This window comes from Anser brachyrhynchus (genome assembly GCF_964034855.1).
Source record: "Anser brachyrhynchus genome assembly, chromosome: 7".
Classification (NCBI taxonomy): Eukaryota; Metazoa; Chordata; class Aves; order Anseriformes; family Anatidae; genus Anser; species Anser brachyrhynchus.
Genome location: NC_137701.1, coordinates 21,215,094 through 21,237,065, shown reverse-complemented (window position 1 = coordinate 21,237,065; position 21,972 = coordinate 21,215,094). Strand labels below are relative to the sequence as shown.

The 21,972-nt window shown below is 34.8% G+C and overlaps 1 protein-coding gene across 3 annotated transcripts in view; it reads left to right on the top strand.

Moving 5' to 3' along the window:
* Positions 1-21,972, top strand: part of UBR3 (ubiquitin protein ligase E3 component n-recognin 3) — a 105,527-nt gene that overhangs the window by 55,534 nt on the left and 28,021 nt on the right. For 2 of the 3 annotated variants that reach the window (XM_080600920.1, XM_080600921.1), the window contains 6 exons: positions 4,023-4,172; positions 4,640-4,773; positions 6,945-7,055; positions 9,108-9,320; positions 10,073-10,209; positions 15,784-15,869. In XM_080600920.1, the coding sequence (XP_080457046.1) occupies positions 4,023-4,172; positions 4,640-4,773; positions 6,945-7,055; positions 9,108-9,320; positions 10,073-10,209; positions 15,784-15,869 (831 nt within the window). The remainder of the gene's footprint in view (positions 1-4,022; positions 4,173-4,639; positions 4,774-6,944; positions 7,056-9,107; positions 9,321-10,072; positions 10,210-15,783; positions 15,870-21,972) is intronic. The other variant, XM_080600922.1, reaches the window with a different exon arrangement.

Sequence of the window (21,972 nt, the reverse complement as noted above, 5' to 3'; positions counted from 1 at the left end):
AGCCCTTTGGGTTTTGAGGTTTTGCTGACTAGGGGAAAGAAGGGGAGTGAATCATACCCTTAAACTAGGGAGAGTACAAAATAGAAAAGAAAAAAAAGGCAGCAATGCATTCTGTAATAAAATGGAGTTTTTAGCAGACTGATCCGTATTAGATAGGAGGTAGCAAATGCTGGGATTTTGTAAATTTGGGTCTTTTGCTCCTATTAATACAAATCTAAGCCAAGAGCTAAATAATAAACTTCTTTTAAAACCCATGGGAGTAGTGAAGTGTTTGGCGTTACTCTAGGTTTCTGTCTCAGTTTAAATATTTTCATCCTTTAGTGATTTGAACTTTGTTGTTCTTAATGAGGTTCATATTTATCCAGATTTCTGAATTAATTCACAGGGGCAAAGAAAACTCCCAGAACACACTGTAAGGCTGTGGGGTTTGCTCTGACAGCAGACAAACCTCAGGAAAGAAACTTGGTGAACTGGTGTCAGTATGTCGTGTTGTTATTGTGTTCCCAACTCACTCCTTCACAGGCATTGATGTCATTACGGCAAGTGTGGGTGAAACCAATTAGATAAAACTCCCCCCATGATTTAAAACCGTGAGCATCTTTGGTTGTTTTCCAAAGAGTGATTAACATAAAAAACACTTGCTGTCTTATATGACTGCTGGCTGGTGGGTAAAGCCAGGCTTTGGCCTGTCAACTAGAAGCACATCAGTCCTCCTTGTTCTCCTGTTGCCAGTATCTACTTTCTGAATCTCCAGAGACACGTTGAGATATCTTGATTGGCGTGACAGCAATTTTCTTACAGAAGAGAACTTCAGGCTCCTGCAAAACCTGCTTGAAAGGTAGAAGGTTAATATGCCCCCAAACCTGTATCTTTAAAAATAGCTGACAGAGGATTCCTTTTGTTCTCAATAATGCAATGTTCTGAGATGTAACAAGTGCTATTTTCATGGAAATACCTTCTTAGCCTTCCTAGTGTTGGCATGTAGAGGTAGGTCATGTAGCTAGTGAGCCAGGGTCTGCTGCTTCCACAGGAGCTCCACAGAGACAAAACTTCGGAAGGCAAGATGAGAAGGACTAGAATGGCAAGATTGAGAAGATCACTGTATGTGGAGTTTTCTTCATTTTTTTCCCCACACTGCCACTGATCTATTTTTACCTCATGAGTTATGCTGTCAGAAGGAAGCTGAAAACTAGTTTTAGCCAGTAATCATGGTTTGTAGTAGTCCATTCAAAAAGAACTGTCTTTTTTTTTTAGTCTATAATTTCTTGGAGGTTTTAAATCCTTTCCTATTTCTCTTACCTATGCATTTTGTGTAGGTTGACTTTTTTTTTGCCTTCTCTGGAGGAAATCATTTATTAGGAAGTCCTCCTTTGTGCTAGAAATCTAGCTCCTATGAAATTTTACTGTTCACTGAAGTCACCTAGCACTAGATGTAGGTATGAAGGAAGTATCTGTTTGGTCACTGAATTCTGAAATCAGCTTGTTTTTCATTTGTCTGCACATAGGAAATAGTGTGTCTGATCTGTATACTTCTAAATTGATTGGAAGTACCTTTTAAATACTAAGATCTTTCTTTCCTTATGTTTAGAATATGGAATTCATGATGAATGAATGATATTTTATCAGTAGAATGTTAGCTGATCCTAAGGACTTCTGCTGAATTGCTCAAAATGAGATTGCCACACTATTCTCTTCCTACACTTACTGAAAAATATTGAATGGTTGCATATTTTGTTTCATTGACATAATTTTAGAAAACTATAAAGACAGGAGCTCTGTGGTCACGTCATGTATTTTTGATATACAGGTATATGAGAGTATGCATTACACGATGATGAGGTGACGTTAAATATGTAAAGCAGCTTTAATGTAACAGGAGGAAGTAAACAATTGCTGCTAGGTTTTCTGCTTGCTTGGACTCTTGCAATAAAAAAATGTTTGCAGTTGATGCATTTTGCTTCTTTGTTCATTGTTCATCTGACTGCCACTAGATGGTGATAGATGTGTACAATACTAACAGCTGTAGGTCAAGGAAGATTGTAGTTCATTTTCATACAACCCTCAATAACTGACTGAAAAATCAATACTTACTAAAACAGTGTAATTTTGGTTCTGCCTTGTGAGTGAGAACATTGCATGGATTCTTTCATAGCAAAGAAAGATGCTGCCTTGAATCCAGCTCGTCTCTCCTCATAGCAGCAGGCCTCCTTTTCTGAGCTTGCTGTGGGCTTACGGAAGAGAGCATTCCTAAAAGCATTTCTGCATGAGGACTCTTGATACGCTTCAGGTTTTTGGGTTCTCTATCCAGCACCTTGGCCTACTTAAGGAGATAAAGGGCACATATGAAGGTCAGGAGGCGGTGTTCTTCTTTTGATAACTCATCTTCTAGGAAAGAACGGAAGCAAAGCACCCTTATATTCTAGAGCAGGAGTTTGAGTGTGTGTGTTCCTGAGCACTTAGGAGAGGATCATTCAGTCCTGTGGTTCTTCCAAAACAAAAAAGAATTCTTAGCTTTATTTCTAGGTTATTTTTTTTTCAGCAGAGAGCATCTCAAGTGGATTTTGGCACAGCCTGTTCCTGCACAGACTGCAGAAATGATTTTAAATGCTGTACTTTTCTCCTGCTGTGCATGAAATTTCTCTTGAATTTAGCTTAAGAAATCAGTAGTGTGTGAAAAATGTTAAGTAAAGAATTTTCATTTTATCTTCAGATAAAATCTAGCTTCATTTAGCATTGATTGTAACGTAACCTGACTGAACACAGCCCTGTAAAACCTGCTGTAGCTGATCCTGCTTTGAGTGGGGTGGTTGGACTAGATGACCTCTAGAGGTTACTGCCAACCTCAGCCATTCTGTGATATTGAACCAGATGTAGAAATAACTACAAATTCCTTCTCTTTTGTTTAACATCCTCCACTCCCCCTGCCTCCAAAAAATACTACCGCTACTTGTCATGTGAACAAAGTTGCATTAGTTGTAATTGCTTCAGTACTTTGATCTTTAGCTTTTAGCACTTCTGTCTGTGTACCTAGGAAATAATAATGTGGACCACTGGGAAAACAGATCTCAGATATTACATTTTTATAGTTAATCTTAAATTATACATTACATTTTATATAGAATATCAGAAGATTGCTTTGTTAAGGCACCCCAAATTTTTAAAGACTGTCCAAGTTTCATGTAAAAAAAAAAAAAAATTTGTATGTTTCCTTAAGCTACATTTATGTTACAAAATGACTGCATTACATACTGCTTGTTGATAAGACAGATTACTGGTAGTATTTTTTTAAACTCAGTGGAAGGATGTATGTATGATATAGAAGAATCAAGGTGGAGAAGTGTCAAGTTTATATATATAAAATACATATATCAATATAGGTACTTCCAGGTTAATGTAAATGTTGAAACATGTACTGTTGATTCTTATACAACTTATGGGGTATAGCCTGAAGGCATCTCGGTCTTGAAGGTGGTTTGTCTAAAAGGAGCTCACTTGACATACTCCCAGTTTGGCAGTTAGACCTGACGACCAGATCTGTACGTTAGGGTTGATACTACTGTTTAATTCATTCGTTTTGTCTTATCATCTTTAAAATTATTTTCTATTTCTTCAGACCTACTCTGGCAATAATTAGAAGGAAAATGTTAGTTATCAGCATCTCTGGTTGTAGTAGAGATTCACATTTGTTACCCTTCATCCCTATATATTCTGAGTTTTCAGTACAGTATCTAATGAAATAGAAGTTGCTTCTTGTCTTTATTCATGTTTTAAAAAGATGAAGTTTAATACAGAACTCGAACTAAACATTTAATTCCACCAGAAATAGTTTTGAACGTGGGAAAACATGTACTTCCTTGTATAGATGTCTTTCTTCTTGAAGCAGGAAGGTTAGTTTCAAGTAACCTTCAATATTTTGGTTCTAGATGAACTATAGAGAAATGATTTTGACGTGTTCTTCACTACATCAGTGCGACTGGATTTCTTGCCCTTTGTATAATGTTGGTTTTCTTATCCTTTTTTAGAATCACCAGATGCTGATATTGCCATGGAGATAGCTACATCAGAACAACATGTTTCTGAGGCAATATATGATTGTGTAATTTGTGGGCAAAGTGGTCCTTCCACTGAAGACAGACCTACAGGGCTAGTTGTACTATTACAAGCATCTTCAGGTATGAATGTGACTTGTTAGATAAGCAGTGTTTCTACAGCTTTTATTATGCATGCATAAATATTGTTGAGTTTCATGGAGCATGGAAAGAGAATGGAAGTCCTCTTTTGATGTATGGATGGTCTGCTCTGAGGCTTATCTGTACATCTAAGGATACTGGGAAATTTTAAATGTTTGGGAGAAGAGTGAACAGTTTAATTCCCCGCTGTTGTAGTTTATTTTGTAAAAGTAGCACATATGCAGACCTGCAGGAAAATGGACACTAGAAAAAAAAAAAAAAAGAAAATAGCTCTGTGTGTATACACAATTCCAGTACAAAAGCACTCTTTACAGAATTTAGTTTCTTTAGTAATTTTTTTACTGTTTAATATCAACAGAACTTATTGTAGTTACAAACCAGAAATTGTTGCTTGTTTTCTTAACTCTTCAGCATATTGTTTTTCTTTCTTGCTTCTTTTCTGTATACAGTGTTGGGACAATGCCGCAATAGCACTGAGCCAAAGAAACTGCCAACTACTGAGGAGGAGCAGATATACTCTAGGGATACCTGTGCAGCACTGCATGATGTGAGGCTTACAACTTTACAGCGATACTTTAAAGATGTAAGTATTTCATTTGAATAGTACTACCATTTATGAAGTGAGGTGTGTGAAAAGGTATAGGAAATTACAAAGTAAGAGTCCTCCTCCTAGTTTCATTTCTACTTTTAGCAAACAGCTTGTATTGCAGTAGTTACAAAGTGTTTACATTTGATAGGGTCCTTATTTTTAAATAGTGTCTAGCTTTCCCCTAGTTACGTTTTTAGCACAGGCAAATAGTATGTCTACAGAATGTATATTTGTTAAATATCTATGCAGATCTTGTCTAAAAGAGGGTATTTCATAAATCAGTGTAACCACACAATTGAGAGGTGCTTTTGCTGTCTTAGGTATTATTTTCAAAACACCAGCTTTCTTGCAGCCGTTCTGTGGACTCAATCTTACTAGGAACTGTTTACTACAAGTAACCAAGAATTACTCTTGGTTAAAAGTATTTTAGTGGCAGAGAGGAAGTAGAAAGAGTAATTTTGACCTGTAATTGTTTTCTGAGCAACCACAGAGAAAGCGAAAGTGAGTGGATGGGAATGAGGGGCCAGCAGAAGACTTGATCCTTTTCTGCTATATCCTCAACTCTGTACAAAATGACTGAAGTTCACATTTACTTTCATTGATATATTATTGTCTGCTTTGCAGTTCTGTTAGTTGTTCCAAGCAGAGTTTTGTATTGCTTCATATAACTAAAAGCAATACATTACAGCTTTTCATATTTAATTTTGAGAGCCAATTTTTTTTGCTTAACAGGACTCACTCACTGTTAGACCTTTATGGAAATGCTGTCTGATATTTTCCCTGCTACAGTATAAAACAGTTCTGTAAGATGATACAAATATCTTCCCAGAAATTATTCTCGGGGAGGAGGAAATGTGTCCCATGACCCTAGATTTGTGTTTATAGATTAGTCCCAGGTGACATACTAGCTCTTAGGCAGATTTAACCAAATAATCAGCATTTAGAAGCTTACATATTGGCTTTAAAGAGGAGAAGGAAAAAAAAAAGAATTTTTACTCAGATATGGTTGCTAGCTTTCTCAGTCTGTGATCCACAGATAGTTGAAACTGGCCAAGTTTTTCTTTTTGGCATTGATGGCATTAGACATTGTTTCTATGAAGCTGTCCTCAGTTAACCTAGGATTTTTTTTTTTTAATATGGATATTTGCCTAAAAATAAAGTAGCACTCTTTATTTATTGGGTATTTGTATAACATCTCAGTTTCTCATGCTGAGAAAGTGTCAAGTCTGTGTGTGTCGGTAATGTATACCCATGTTTGTTTAATGTTCCCCATTGTTAATGAACGTTACTTCCTAATCAATAGATTAAAAGTACTGAAGTAATACTGTAGCTTTATTTTTACATTTGCATCCTGCAAATGAAAGACATTCCAAGCAAACTGTTAACTCAAAAGCCTGATCTCACTGAAGTGTATTTTTCCATTTCTGTATGGTAACACTACCAACAGACTAGTCTAAAATATACTAGAATGCGATGAGCAAATGCATCCTGCTTTTAAGACTTCCAGTCCTGATTCAACTGTTAGTTGAATTAGCTATTTCTGATTTCGAGTTTCCAGGTCAATACTGTGCTAAAAAAAAAATATCTCTGCTTGAAAGAACTAATCCTTAAATTTCTTTTGGCATAAAAATGGAAACATCTGTTCATGTCTTGAGTGGCTTGTTCAGCTGAGCTAAGCAACAAGAAGTCCTTTTGTTTATCTACTGTGTCCTTCCCAGTAAGAGTCCTTCCTCTAACAACAGATTTCAGGAGGCATGAGAATAATTTAACTCAGATGTGAAAATTTTAAGTCGTGAAACACAAGCAGTTAATTGTTAATTCTTGATCATAGGTGTGTGTGTGTGGAATATCAAAAAGTAATGTGCTATATACAGTCTGGACAAAACAGGCCAATTTTTTTCCATAACGGTTACTTTTGTATGTTCTTAACTGAAATATGACATTTCCTGCCAGTCAGGGAATATTTTTTTCCCACTGAAGGAATAATCACTTAAATAAATCATTTTTCATCTGGATAAGTTATTTCCATAATATATGTCGTTTAGATAGAATGCAAATAAAAAATTTTCTAATCTTAAAATGAGTTTTGGTAAATACCTTGTAACCCTTTATATATATAGTTCTTTGTTTTTCTTACTTGTTCTGGTTTTTTGATTGTTTTTTAGAGTTCCTGCCTTCAAGCAGTGTCAATAGGCTGGGAAGGAGGTGTTTATGTACAAACCTGTGGTCACACTTTGCACATAGATTGTCATAAATCTTACATGGAATCTTTACGGGTAAGTAAAACAAAGATCATCATTTTACTTGGATTTTAACTGTTCTCAATCGAATCCATTGGATTTACACTGTCCAATTCAGGGAAAGAAAGATTGGATGCTTAAGTTTTGCATCAGTGGATAAGATATTTTTATGTTGTTTCTGAAATGTAGATATTAGATCTTACTACACTGTGACGTTATTAGCAGAAGTGTTTCATTTTCAGTTATTCTGATATATCAGGGAAAAAAACTAAATTAATACTATTATTAAAAAATCATTGATTTTCTTTTTTTTTCCTGTCATACATATTCAGGTAAAGAATTTCTTAGTTTTTTTATTTCTATTTCATAGACTCCTATTTTGGTGTTTAATTTGCATTAGAAGTTACTGAGGAATGTATTTTACAAACATAAGTTTGGCTAATCTCAAACACGAGTTTTCATATTAAGAAAGTTAGATTTTTATTTCCAGTTAGGTAAGATATGTTACTTATATACAAACAGTTTAAATAAATGAGTTGAAATGGCTTCACTCTTGTGAATTATGCCTTTTGCACACACCCCCCCCCCCCTTTTTTCTTCTCCTTAGAAAATATTATTAGGAAATTACTTCTATGTATATGGTTTTAAAACAGTTTATTAGTTAAACCTCAGAAGTTGTAGGTTGGAACAGACATTCATGTTTTTGCATGGTCTGAGAAAATTGATTTGTGTTTCCATTGATGTTGCTGGCCTTCTGCACCCCCTCAACCTCTTTTTGCAGCCCCATTACAGATCTCCTCAGTGACACTCGAGAATGTTACTATAAGCTCCACAGTGGTAGGAAGTGATCAGATTAAGCAATTGTTATTTTCTGTGGTATTTAGTCTTTATTTTATTACACTAAATGATAACTTTTTGTTAAGAAATTGCTTTCTCACTGAAGTTTAATTCATGTGGTAATTGTTTAGTTTTATTTTTTTCATAAGTCTGTGTTTCTGAGAAAAATTATTAACAATGTTCTGTAGTTGTAGTATTAGCATTATTCATACTGTGAAACTTACCCTTTGAGGAACTGATAGCTGGGCCACCTTTATTGGATTCAATGATGAACTGTTCTTTTCTATTTAAATGTAAAGATGCTTTTAGGGTTAATTATGTCATCAAAATAAGTAAAATCTGGGCTTTCACTGTAGAATCTCAATTTATGGAATATTAGAAAAATAACATTTTGCATCATATAGGTAGTGAATTCTCTTTCCTGGTGGCTTCTCAATTAAACAGCCAATAAATTATTATTCTGTCTCATTCTGTTCTTGAAGACTTCTAGATTATAACAATTTTTATTATTTATTAGTGTACAATAATTATGACAATTTCTAGCATTCCTAGTACCAAAATTATTTATAAAGACTTGTGTTCATCTGGATTAAACATCTATTTTTATTAAACATTTTTATGTAATACAATCAGAGATCAACATCCAGAAGAGTATGCGTAAGTTTACCAGGACCCTTGGGGCTATTCACAACACTGAAACAGGGTCATTTGCCAGTAACGGGAGTACTCTGAAGGTGGTCCCACTTCCCAAAATGATACTTCCGTGTCCATTTTCTTATCCTTTGTGGTAAAGAGGAAGTAATAAGCTTTTTTTGTCATGCTGCCCTCCAGTGGCTACTTGATTAAGTTTCTTGGCCTGTACTTTTGAGAAATATCATTGAGTATTTTTCAAGACTGAAAATAAAACTACCTTTTGACAAATGAAAAGTTGCTACTAAGGGAATCTCAAACAATGGGAGTTGATAGAGACAGCACATGTGAAATATTCATAATACCACATTGAAGTGTTTTGTAGTTTGTTATGGTGATATTGTAGACAATGAAGATCACTTTAAATTAGACATTGTGAGTAGTTGAATTTGAGGGTTGTAATAGTCTGTAGTGAAAAAAGCCCTTGCTACTAACTTGAGTGAAAATTTTTCTTTCTTTACAGTTTTTAGTTTTTAGAATTTTTATCAATGCACCTGAAACCAAAATTACGAAGTCTAATCTTTGGCAAATTTCAGCTATACTTTCTTTGTTTTCTTTTAGAATGACCAGGTCCTCCAGGGTTTTTCAGTCGACAAAGGAGAATTTACCTGTCCCCTCTGTAGGCAGTTTGCTAACAGTGTTCTTCCTTGTTATCCTGGAAACAACATGGAAAGAAGCCTTTGGCAAAGTCATAGTAACAAGTGTATGCAAGATCTTGTACAGGAGGTGGAAGACCTTCAAGAACAGCTGGGAACTTTCCCAGTAAGCATCAGTGTAAGGCAGAAAGATCCTTGTTAATTTGCCTCTACCTTTCAGTTTTTACATTATATTGCATTTGTGACCTCTTAGAAACTCGACAGCATGGGAAACTTCATTTCCTTTTGATAAGGAAGATAACATTTTATTGTTCAAGCAAAATATTTTAAATATTTACACCATTTATTGGAGGGCCTGTTAAAAATAAGCCATAAAAAGCTATGAAGAAATTTGATTCATATATTTTTTGGAGTACATTTTCACTTCTTTCCATAGTAATTTACATAGAATTGAGTCATGTAATGTTAAATTCATGTATCATTTCGTGACAATGTGAAAACACCAATATCCTTCTAACTAGAAGCTATTTAAAGAATATCTATTATGAACACTTGGATATGGATTATTTGTTGTACTTGGCATGCAGTGTAGTGGATGCTCCCATATTGCAAAGTTTTGTGAGGTCTTTTTGAATCATGGAATTAACTTAGTTATTATTGTTAGCCTTTCTGTCTTGATAGTGATGTTATTTTCATGTACTTGTGCAATGCAGGTACATTCTAAAATAATGCAAGTTCAAGAATCTCACTGCTTGCACTATTCTGAACAAATCAGAATAACAAAGCATTCTGTGAGACAGAATATTAACATTTAATACGTATTTTTCATGATTGCAAATATGTTTTTATAAATATGAAATTAGAACACTTTGTGATCAGCTATTGTATTTCTTCAGGTAGAATTAAGTAATCTTTTGTCTTTGTTCATAGTCTGAAACCAATCTCAGTAAAGAAATGGAATCTGTAATGAAAGACATAAAAAGTACCACACAGAAGAAGTACACAGATTACAGCAAGAGTCCTGGATCACCTGACAATGATTTTCTGTTTATGTATTCAGTAGCCAGGTGAGAATTTTTCTTCTTACATTGTATGATTTTGGTTATCACTAATGGTATTACCACATAAGTTTTCCTTTTTAATTTTTTTTAATTAAAACTCTATCACATCCTCCCTAAAAAGTGCTTTCTGAGCACTTAGTATATCAAGGTTGTATTTTCTGATTTTTATATGCAGGCATATGTAAGATGGAATTACGTGCCTCTCAGTTCATTTTTAGTTTATGCAGCAGTGGAGCAAAACGTGCAGAACATCTTGTGTGCTGCTTATCTAGTTCTATTCTTTATCCAATGTTTTGCTATCCATATATCAAAATTTTATGTTGAATTTATTTTCTACCTTCCTTTCCCAAACTATTAAATCTTCTCTGCCGTTACTTAGCAGAATTAGTTTATTTCTCTATTGTTATTTTTTTAAACCAGAGGGTATTTTTAATCTCTCCATTATGTTAGTTTTTCTTACTTAATTGGGGATCACAGAAGGAGCCTTTCCTGTATCAGCAGACGGGGATCTCTTGTCATATAATATTTTTTTAAAGTGTCAAAAGTGCTAGTATTTTTTCTGTGATATGTGATTCCAGATTATTGCTGTCAGTGTCAGAGCAAGCATAGCCAAGAAGAGGAACCAGTCCCTCCCTCTGTCTCTGTAGCATTCATTTTAAGATGCTCTGAAACATAAAACTGTTTGGATTTACTATAATATACTATAATACGAGGCTTTTCCATAAGAAGATGCCGAAATACTCATTAAGCAACTAATTTTCAAAACCCTTAATTAAGTAAGCTCTGCAGGGAAGGTGGTGACTGCAGAGAAAGTGCAAGCATGGAAGTGATATAATCCAGTAGCATTTTTTACGGTTTTTCCATAAACTCTGTTTGCTGACTGTCTTTACCACGTAAGTGGTGGAAGTGTTCAAGCCTAGGCTCGGCAGGGCTTTGGATAATCAAATCTGAGGCTCAGCTTTTGACAGAAGGTTGGACCATATGATCTCCAGAGTTCCCTTCCAACTTAAAGTTTCTGCTAACAGAATTGTACAATAATCTATGTATGTTCTGTAAGAGCATCTTAACAGAGCCTTGATTAAGAAGAGAAATTAAATTATATACATAGCAAGAGAGAAGATTATTCTGTATTAATTTAAGTGATATATTGTATACAAGAGTAAATAATGTTGAGATTTGGGGCAATTAGGTACTTGGCCAATACTATTTAATATTCTTCATAAAATACAAATGACTCAAAATTAAAATTTCCTGCATGAAAGTATGATCACTTGCAACAGTAACTTTACAAGCCATTTACGGTATAAAAAGTTTGTTTTAATATATTTCTGAGTGTAATGTTACACGTTAACTAAGCATATTTTAAATATAGATCTATTTTATGATTTTTGTATGAACATCATAGGCCCAAGATATTTTGTTTTTCTCCCAAGAGTTAAAAACACATCAAACTGGAACAGAGTCTCCTTGCTTCTTGCAGTGCTGGGGTCAATTTATCATTTGCCACTAGGATTAAGATGTTTACTGTACTCAGTGTGAAATGTTGTTTGGTCAGACTACTGTCAGCTGTTTGCCATTTATCCTTGTATGAAGGATTTCAGGTGTTGGATGCACCCTTCTATATTGTTACTGTAACTCAGAAGGTCACTTATGAGTATGCCTGGCAAGTCTTCTACAAAATGGTTAACATCCATCTCTTGTCTTTTAATTCAGCAATACACATTTACAGACTTCAAGTATTTGATAGTTGTGTAAGAACTAAAGAATTTGATTTTTTTTAAACCTCTGAAGACAGGTTAATAAAACCTTACATTTTGCATATATGGAAATAAATTTAAGTGAGCTGGTTAAAAAAAATGATAATTTTCTTTGTATAATTTTTGTTTGTTTCATTTAATTTTAAGTATCCAAGCAATGGACTGTCCACAATGGTACTTTCAAATCACAGACTGAAGTAACTTAATTTCTAGAAGCTCTTCCTGTTACTCAGTCTGTTTCTTCCTTATTTCCATCCATAGTTCTTTTTGAGGTGATGGTATTTTGGTGTTCCTTACCAATCAATTCACCACTGAGTGCTTGTAATTTCATGTATTATGAAACATTCCATAGTCTTTGGTCAGACCAACTGCAGCTGTTAATCAAATTTTTTCCTGGTATTTAATATAACATTGGTAGTGGTCAAAGTCAGCAGTGCATGCTTAAATAAACATTTGAATGTAATCTAATGATATTTTTATTGATCCCCATATATTTGCAAGTGAATTAATTTAAAACACTGTTAATCTTTTTATAAGTCGTGTTCCATTTTCAATCAGAAGCTGTCATCTTGTGCGGTCTTCCCAAAGATGCTATTTTGGAGGCCAGCTTTGAAGTAGATTTCTGCTTGTTGAACTGGGTGTGCTACTGGTTAAACAAGATGCAGGCACTTGCAGCTGCTTATCCTTTCTGCTTCAGGAAAACAGGACCTTGCTGCCCTTTCTTTGGTTTTGCTACCCTGGACAGATGTCATTGGTAACAGAGGAAAGAAATTACAAGGGAATTCTCCACTAGTTAGTGGGAGAGCTAGCCCCTGTCTGCTTTCATAGCAAAAAAGGCATTTAGTGTTTTGGCATTTTGATTTGCGTGCACAGCTGGAGCAGCAGCTCCTTAGCTACCTGCCCCTTTCCCTAGCATCGGGCCTTGTTGAAGTCATACCCTTCTCCTACGCATCCTTCCTTGTCTTTGCTGACATTCTTGGTATTAGTATAGTGTCATTCACAAATCTTGTGTGCCTTGCTTTAATTCTAATAGCTTCATAGTAATTCATAACTTTGACTGTCATTTGTGGTAGCTTGGAGGATGTTTCTGTATTGCATAACAACAGGTCTCGTGCTTTGTTGGCTGTGTAATCAATGTCTGTTTTTTGGAGTCACTCTGTATAAACCGATACAAGAACCATGTGTTCTTTTTCTTCCAGTCAGTCTCAATACGTGTTTTTTCACATATAAGTTGTCTTTGTCAGGTGAAGTGGGTAAGATGGTAGTGTTTAACATGATTCTTCTGTCCTGTTGGAATGAGGAGGTCCGTCCAAATACGTTCTCTTTCTGCAGAAGGTTTTGCTTTTTTTACCTTCTCATACTCTGTCCTGGTAAAAGTTCTGAGAAACTGGCAGTATCCACGCACCCTGGTATGTTTCCCCGAGACATTCCTTCTTCCATGAAAGCCCACAAAAAGGCATGAAGTACAGCAGTTTTTAATCAGGATTCAGTACAACTGAACAAAATCCATCTTCTCATTTTTTTTTCTGTGGGTGTAGAAGATAAAGCCAGTGTTCTACAAAACTCGTTGCTCCAATGAATGGCACAAAGATTTTTAGATAAAGGAATAAGTCACTTATATGGATTTTCTTTCTCCTTCTCTCTTCTTCATGTTGAGGGGGCTGAGATAGAACAGTGGAACACAGAGTGGTCTCTGCAAGTATCCTTTGCTATCAGATGCCCCGAGTTTTTCTCCATTGAGAAAATAGACAGTGAGAGCTCTGCTTTACTTCAGCAGAGGGTAGGTGGAACTCAGGCGTTTCTATCAGATCCCAGGAGAGAAGGGAGCTTGAACAGGGCGGAGAAATGCAGGTCCTTTTGAAAAACGATTAGAGCTGTACCTGGTGTGGAACAGCTTTATAAGGACAAGTATTGTAGTGTCACAGAAGATGCTTTCCCTTCTATGTGCTATTCCACCAAGGCTTAGGTGTGTTTCGAAGGAGCTGTCTTAAAGGAAAAGGCTAATATTTAGCTTTTCAAAAAAGCTGAACTAATAAGCTGCTGACTTTGAGAAGCTTGGGGCAATGAAGAAGTGTGGGAAGGGAGAATTAGTATGCTGTGTGAGAGAGTATGTTTCTAGAAATCTTTCTCCATACATTAACTATGGTGAAGAGTGCATCAAGAAGAGTTTTTTTCAGGATTCTGAGTTTTTTGTTTTGTAAAATTATACATATGTCTTGGTAAAAGGGAAATTGAACATTCGGGATCTAAAATTGCTCTTAGATTTAAATCAAAAGCACCTACCTGAATGTCTTCATTCTCTTGGTTTTAATAGGAGGCTGCCATTAATTTTGTTCTCCAAATTAGTTATCGGAAGGTTTGTAGAAATAAAATATACTGGTTTCATTTATATTCCCATGATGAACTAGCACATGCTGATCTACAGTTGCTATTTTGTCCACTAATATGAAATCCCTATCCCTGCTTCTTTGCTGGTAGATTTTTAGAAGTTCAGTGAGCACTGCAAATCGCCTGAAGAGTGGAAAATTCCCCTGTCACACAGATGCCCTTATCAGCAGCAACCAGATGGAGCTCTGAGCAGTCACATTATCAATGTTAAATTGCTTTTTTTCTGAGCAGAGAGGATTAAAGCATTCCTTCAGAAATGGGTGGCATAAGCTGAAAACTTAAGGACAGTAATATTCTGAAATGTTACTATTTTAGAAGCATATGAAAGTATCTTGACAAACAATGCATATCAAAAACATTATTCTTTCAAACTGATGGAGCTGAAATTTTAAAGAAATATTCTATTTTGAATAAAATAGTCATCCTGTAGCTTCTTCTTACATAAATTACTTAAATATATTACATGCATAAAACTCTAGATTTCAATATGTATTCAGTCATGTTATATTGAAATTAAAATTGTATGATTTTAGTTGAAGGACTGAGTATGTTTGGACTGAGCTTTGCAGTTTGTATTATATTGGCAAAATAATGTTTCAGAATAATACAATTATTCCTTTATTTTAATTAAAGGAATGTATGTTGATTTGTTAAAACAACCTCTCGGAGAGCATAAAGTAAATTGTTTGCTCCAAGTCTCGGGGGTAAAAGATAACACAGTACTGCAACATCCAACTCGAAAATCAAACAAAGCTATCAAATATGGCCTAAGCAATTGGCGCCTAAGTATCAGATTACTGTAATACTAAGAAAGCAATCATCAATGTGGTATAGTAGAGATTTAGTGACAAAACTCCTGTTTCATACTAATAAGCTGCAGCGAATACCAGTGTTTAGTTCAGAATTAACCTCTCAGACTTTTCTTAACTAACTTGTCAAAAAAGGTCATTGCTTCCATTATAACTTAAACTAGTTTCATACTTAATGACTTGGTGGCATATCCATTGTACTATCTGTTTGTTTAAAGAAAACAAAAGCACTGCCATTGAAGAGAACTCTTTTTAGACTTATCTGATTGATTGAAATTTAGCCAAACTATACATTGTCATCTTAGATTTGCACATAAATTCCCTTATTATCAAGGAGTTGTGTGCATTCAGAAAAATGCTGCTGAATTAACATTTATTTTTTCTTCAGTCACAACTGTAGTTGCTCTCTTAATATAGTACTTCCTAATCAAACCATTTTAAATCACACGTGTCAGTATCTTGGTAATGTTTGCTTTATCCTTGGTCATATTTAGACAGTACCTAACGCTAAAGATTAGTTTACAGCTTTCTTTCATTCAGTGTACACTGGAGTTTATGGTGACTGTCATGTCTATAGAAGCTTGAACAATGCTATTCCATTTAAAACCCTCATGTTTTTCATGCAGAACAAACTTGGAACTTGAGCTCGTCCATCGAGGAGGCAATTTATGCTCAGGAGGTGCAAGCACAGCTGGAAAAAGATCATGTTTAAGTAAGTTTTATTTTATATAGTATGATATAAGTTATTAGCAGATTGAATGAAGATGTCTATTTTGAACATTTTCTAAAAAACATCATTTTTTTCTTTTAAGAACCTTTCTTCTGCTATAATGGATCTTTATTTTTTGTTACAATTTGAGAAATCTGAAGTCTAATTTCCATTAGTTATTCATTAGAGCAATTCATATATTGTGAGTATAATATATTTAGAAAGCAATTGTCATAGAGTCCATGTAATGTTTTCAGTACTTTCATATTTTTGTGAGTAAATCTATTAAGAATTGTAAGGGTAAAACAGAACTTGTGGACATACAGAAAAGCTTTGTTCACCTTGGCTATTGCTATTAATAGTGAAGGAATTCTCTTTCCCTGAGTACTCTTGTAGCTCATGGTGGCAGCAGATTTGTAAGTGTGGGACCAATTCACATCCACTATCTCTAATTTTTCTAGCTCTTTAACTGCAAAATTCTGACTTTTTTTTTGGTAGAAACTCAAATCCTCATTGTTCTTAAAGATTGAATACGTGGCAAATAAAGCATTTATAGTTGACAGATGTGCTTTTTTTCTTAATGTAAAATCTTTTACTGGGATATAGACTGTTAGGAATGGACACTTCCTTTTGTCAAGAAAAATTGGAAAGCCTGCCAGAATACTACTACTAATAATGCTTGTTTGAATTGAGCTTATGCTGCTGCAGCAGTAGTAGATTCAGTACTAAAAATGTCAGAAAACTTGGGCCCATCTCTGCCTTTTTTATACATTATCCATGGGCAATGCTTTTCTCATCATTTGAGATGATGAGCCACGAAATATTCCCATCATGTGCTATGTTGCCCATGTCTGTTCTATGGTAAGAGCCTTCTGTTACTGCCAGGAAAGGTAAGTTCATTTTATTTCATTCAAGTGCTGTGATTGATTTCTGAAATTGTTTTAAACCCTACTGCACATTGTGTCCTTCCACCATCGTTACATACCCTCTCCCAGCTAAGTAAAATACCTGAATAACGCATATGTTTAGTGCACCGCTAGATCACTGCAAATTTGAAACATATAACAAAATCAAGGCTGTACTGATAATTTCTACTTGTATTATGATTTACTTTGAATTGTATGCTTACAATTAAGGTGGACACTTTCTCTCTGAATTTCAGCCACTTACTGCATGCATTACCTATTTCACAGGCATTTTATTTGAAAGACTATGATGAACAGTTTAGGGAAGAGAAGTCAGCTTGAAATAGTTTGAAGGTTTTCCAATTTCAAGTGAAAAAACTTAGAATGACAACACACATGACAGTATACCCCTGTTTTCACATAGCCATACCAGCCACACAAGATCTGTATGTCTTGATATTTCAAAGTTTAGAATGGTGTCTGTAATCTCTAAGGTCATACTTCTATCTTCTAGTTTTTCAAAGACAGGAGCTTACAGTTTCTCCTTATGATTTTTTGCTAATGATAGAAGTGGAATAAAATATATCCTTGCAGCTTAAAACACTGAAATGTTTGATGCCATACCAGTATGAAATGTTGCATGTGCCTATTTAAAAGCTTAATATATACATATATATATACATATATAGGATAAAATAATGGGTTTTTGTTGTTGTTTGTTTTGTTTTTTTGTTTTCCCTGAAATCACCAAATAATGTCATCATTGTTGGAAGAACATGACTTGGCAGAGAATGGTTGAACCACCAGAGAGCTAGTCAGTTTCCTCAGCGTGTCTCTAGCTCCATTGTTTCTATTTGAACTATAACAGTTGACACCAACAGAGGAATTACCACAAAGTTTAATAAATAAATTCCACCAAGCTGAGGGCACGAAAGGTGACTCTATTTTTTTTTGTGTAAAACATTATTTAATCCTTATACTCATCACACCATCCCTTCAACATCATATTGCATAAAGTAGGACTCTGAAATACTTAAGATGTGATTTTGAAAGAAACATACCTTTTGCTGATAGCCAGTGAAAAGATAAGTCAGGATTCTAAATACATAACCCTCAAGTCTTAAAAGGCACGTAGGACTTATTAATCATTATAGAAACATTTTTTTGAGAATTACCAAATTGGAAGTGACACGTAGAGAATGTATCTTCGCTGGAGTATTGCATTGTGGTGGATTGTGACTTTGACAAGACAAGAAAACTTAAGTACTGTTTAAATTCATATATTATACTTACTTAATTTCTAGCACTTCTACTGTTTTGTCAGTAACTCTATATGTATCTTTGAAAATAAACCACCTTGTCTGTTCATCAGAATAAATCACTTTCTACAAGTTTGGTTTGTTCCAGTAAAAGATAGGTGTTCCTCACATTTGAAAAATATGGAAATAGTCTTCTTAATGAAGCTTTAAATGAAGTTGTACAAACTATTGGTTTTAATGTGTATTTACAAAATTTAAAATGTTTATGAAATGCTTCTTCAGTGATATAGGGAAGGATACATGGAAATTTTATACAGGATATCTCTTACTTTTGCAAAACAAAAGGGCTTGATTAAAATCACAGTTAACTTGCTAGCTTATTTTAAATTTTCTTAAGCCGGATTTTAATACTGTTGGTTGTGGTAATGCAGGGCATCTTTTGATACCAGCAATTCCATTTTTATAACTCCATTAGTTGCCATTGTCAAGAGTGAAATAACCCAGGAAAGAAGAATTAGTTTTAAGTCATCACCTTCAGAATTCGTACACAGAAGAAATTTCTTTTTCCCCATGATCTGATTCAAGTATTTTCCTGTACTACAACTTGAACGATCTTTTTTTAAATGCAATAACATTTCTCGATTGTTTCTACTTATACTTTCTGTTTTGCTTACTATAATATTTTTTGTTTCTTTCTTAAATTATTGTGTACTTCTGTTTGTTGATTGTGCTATATATGGAAATAGTGCTTTTTCCTCTATCAGTTACATTATTTAAAGGGTTCTAGTGCATATCCTCTGAAGAGGTAGGGACAACATTTAAAAACAAGGCACTTGCTTTTTGCACGCTTCTGAATAGAGCGATACATTTTCATATTTTTCATATTTAGATCTAAATCAGATCTGTTGGTGTTCTTAATATCTGTCTTACACTCAGAAAAACTGAAGGCAGCCTTTGAAGTGTCCGGGTGAAAGGCACTATGTAAATGTATGTGACATTGCTTCAAACAGTGTGGAGACATAAATGTCATCTATTCACTGTTCAAGTGTTCACATGCTGTTTATGTACTGTGTTAGTATTTTTTTTTAATTGTTATGTAGCAAGCTAGTCGTATTTAATCTTGCAATAAAATGGGCTCATTTTTAATGTAAGGTAATGGGGTCCTAGAACAGAGCTGTACTGTTTCCATTTAGTACTAGTAATTTAGTTTTGGACAGTAATCCAAATATGACTAATGGCAGGAGAATTACTTTTCCAGATATAGAGCAGGGTTTATTTCAACAAGGCAGTTACATAATTACGAGTTTCTTTCATTGCCTCTTCCATTTAGTTGCATTTATAAGGAAAAAAAATAGTAGCTCTTTAGAGAGAGAGATTGTATAATATATTTTACTCTTTCCATAGTCATTTATTTTTCCAAGCGATATTCCTGTTTTTTTCTAGTTTTCACTTAAAATGTAACTTATCACCTTGTGCAGTGAGGAAGGAAAGATTTAAAAATTTCCCGCCCTTTCTAGAGGTGTGTACTGTTTTCTTAGTCTCATTTGTACGCATTGACACCGCTTTTGTTTTTATTTGCAAACATCACTCATTTCACATATAGCAAAAGTAACCCAAAATATAACCCGTTTTTGTTTTTCTTATGAGATAATGAGGTGTCTCTCTTGTGATTAAGCACACCACTCTGTATTAGTCTTGTAAGAACTGTGAAGTTTGGTGATTAGATACAGCAGAAAACAGAATATGTTGTCCCAGGTGAGCTGTTACAGCGGCAAGCGTCAGTGGAGGCAGTGGGAACAAATAGGTCAAGAGCTGTTTTAGTAGATTGAACCATGAGGGCAGCTGCTCTTGGGAAGTAAAATTAAGAATGATTAATGTAGCTGTTAGCGTCAGTGATAGAGTCTGTGTGACAAGAATGCTGAAGAAAATTTGGCTGTAAAATTGCCATTTTAAGTTTTAAAGCTGTGCGTGTGTGCACTACACAGTATGCAACCATAAAGGCAGTCCTATTTACATATTTATAAAAATATGTAATAATTGTTCAGGTCTTACCTCTTTGTTTTATAAAGTTTGAGATATGATGGTTTGTTTTCTGTTTTTGTAGTTCTGTATTTATAGAGCAGCTTCAGAACGCAATATTAAGGCTGAACAATTAGTACTTCTTACCATTTATGCCTGTTTCTGTTTAATTTGTGTATAAATATTTTTCTTTGTGATTGTTGCTCTAGTATCCTTGCAATAGTGAGTGAACAGTTCTATGGTATTTAGAGGTTGTCCATAATGAATATATAAATTCTATAATGAATTTATAATCTAGTCCTTTTAACTTCTAGTCCTCCTTTTGTTGTTGCTTTTTTTGTTTGTTTGTTTCCTTTTTCTCTTTGCCATGAGGATAGTTGGTTTGTTTCTCCTTCAGGAAGGATTAAACACCCCGTCACCATGTCCTCTCACTCCAGTTTCCCTGTGTGGAGCTCCTTATCTTCACACTCCCTATAGCTAGCAGAGTCTGGCTTTTTGGCATCAAGTGCATTAACTGGAAAAGACATTTGTTTACAAGCGGACATGAAAAAAAAACAAAAAGTATTTGAGACTCATGTAACCTGGCCTTAAATAGTGTCCAGCACTGTTATACCTTCAGTGATGGTTCTAACCATTGAGAAGCTATATTGTTCCACTGACTTATTTCCTTCTGTACATTTTAAGTCTGTATTTTGCATTTGTAGATGGTTTAGTGTTGTAATCTGTCTAGATGATGTTAGTTATGTTAGTTTAAACAGCACTCTTAGTGTTTTTGTGAGCACAGAAAGTTCTCCTGGCTTGAAGCATTTTCTAAGCTCTTCATGCTGTTGTTTTTGTACATATCTGCTCCCTTGGTATCAAGTTTTTCAGCCACCTTGGTTGTTGAAACAGAGGCAGACGTTACAGTATGGCCAGTACACATAAGTATGGTTCATTCCTGTAGGAAGAAAAACCAGATGCTTTTATGAATTGCTGAGTGCAACAATCTCCTTCCTGTAATCTACTAATGTGAATGTGATTACAAAGGTTCTTACCTAGATCTGTGCAGCCACTGAAACAAAAAAGTATAAAATTACTTTTCGGGAATGCTTTTTCTCTTGATATAGTGTATTTCTGTGGGTGTTTGTCATTGGTGGCAGTTTATTTCTCTGTGGGGATTTTTGATTGTTCATTTGCTTTTAAGTTAGGAGCTGACAATTTGCTGATCTTCAGTGGCATCCATTTGTGCTAACTTGGAAAAAGCAGTTTTTCTCATGAACAGATGATTCTGACTATTCCTAAAAAGCTTCGTATGCCATTCATACCTGGTATGAGAGGTAAAAATAGATACCATTTGTAGAGAAAAAAATAATCTGTTGCTGAAGTTTATTTCATACACTGGCAAGTTTAATGTAGAAAATAATGAGTTGTTTCATCAGCAATTAAGACTTCAGATTTTTGTAAAGACTATTCACATCTTAATGCATCAATAGGCTTTTCCTGACCTTCACATTTCTTTTTCTTCACCGATTTCAATCTCCTGGATCAGTGATGAATAGGAAGATGCCATCAGCAGGTCTTCGCAACCGCTGTTGATAAGTAGGCTATGTAAAAGCTCTATAAGGAGGAAAAAATCCTCAGTTTCCTTATTAATAATAAATTCCCATCTGCTTCTGTCAAATGTTTTTTGTTGTGATCTACACTTCTTGGTAGATGCAGCAGACTTATGGGTGAAGAAGAGCATAAGGTCTTGAAAGAGTCTGGTAAGATCTTCATGCAGCAGTTGAGGATGAAACAAGGATGTTTCGCATTCCACTTGTGGTTAACTGCTGAATTACTGCTTTGTGATCCTATGACATTCTAAATATGAACACTGATTTCTAGAATTAGAAAAGATTGGATCAAAGTAGGAAAGTGGAGATTTTCATGACATCAGTATGTTAT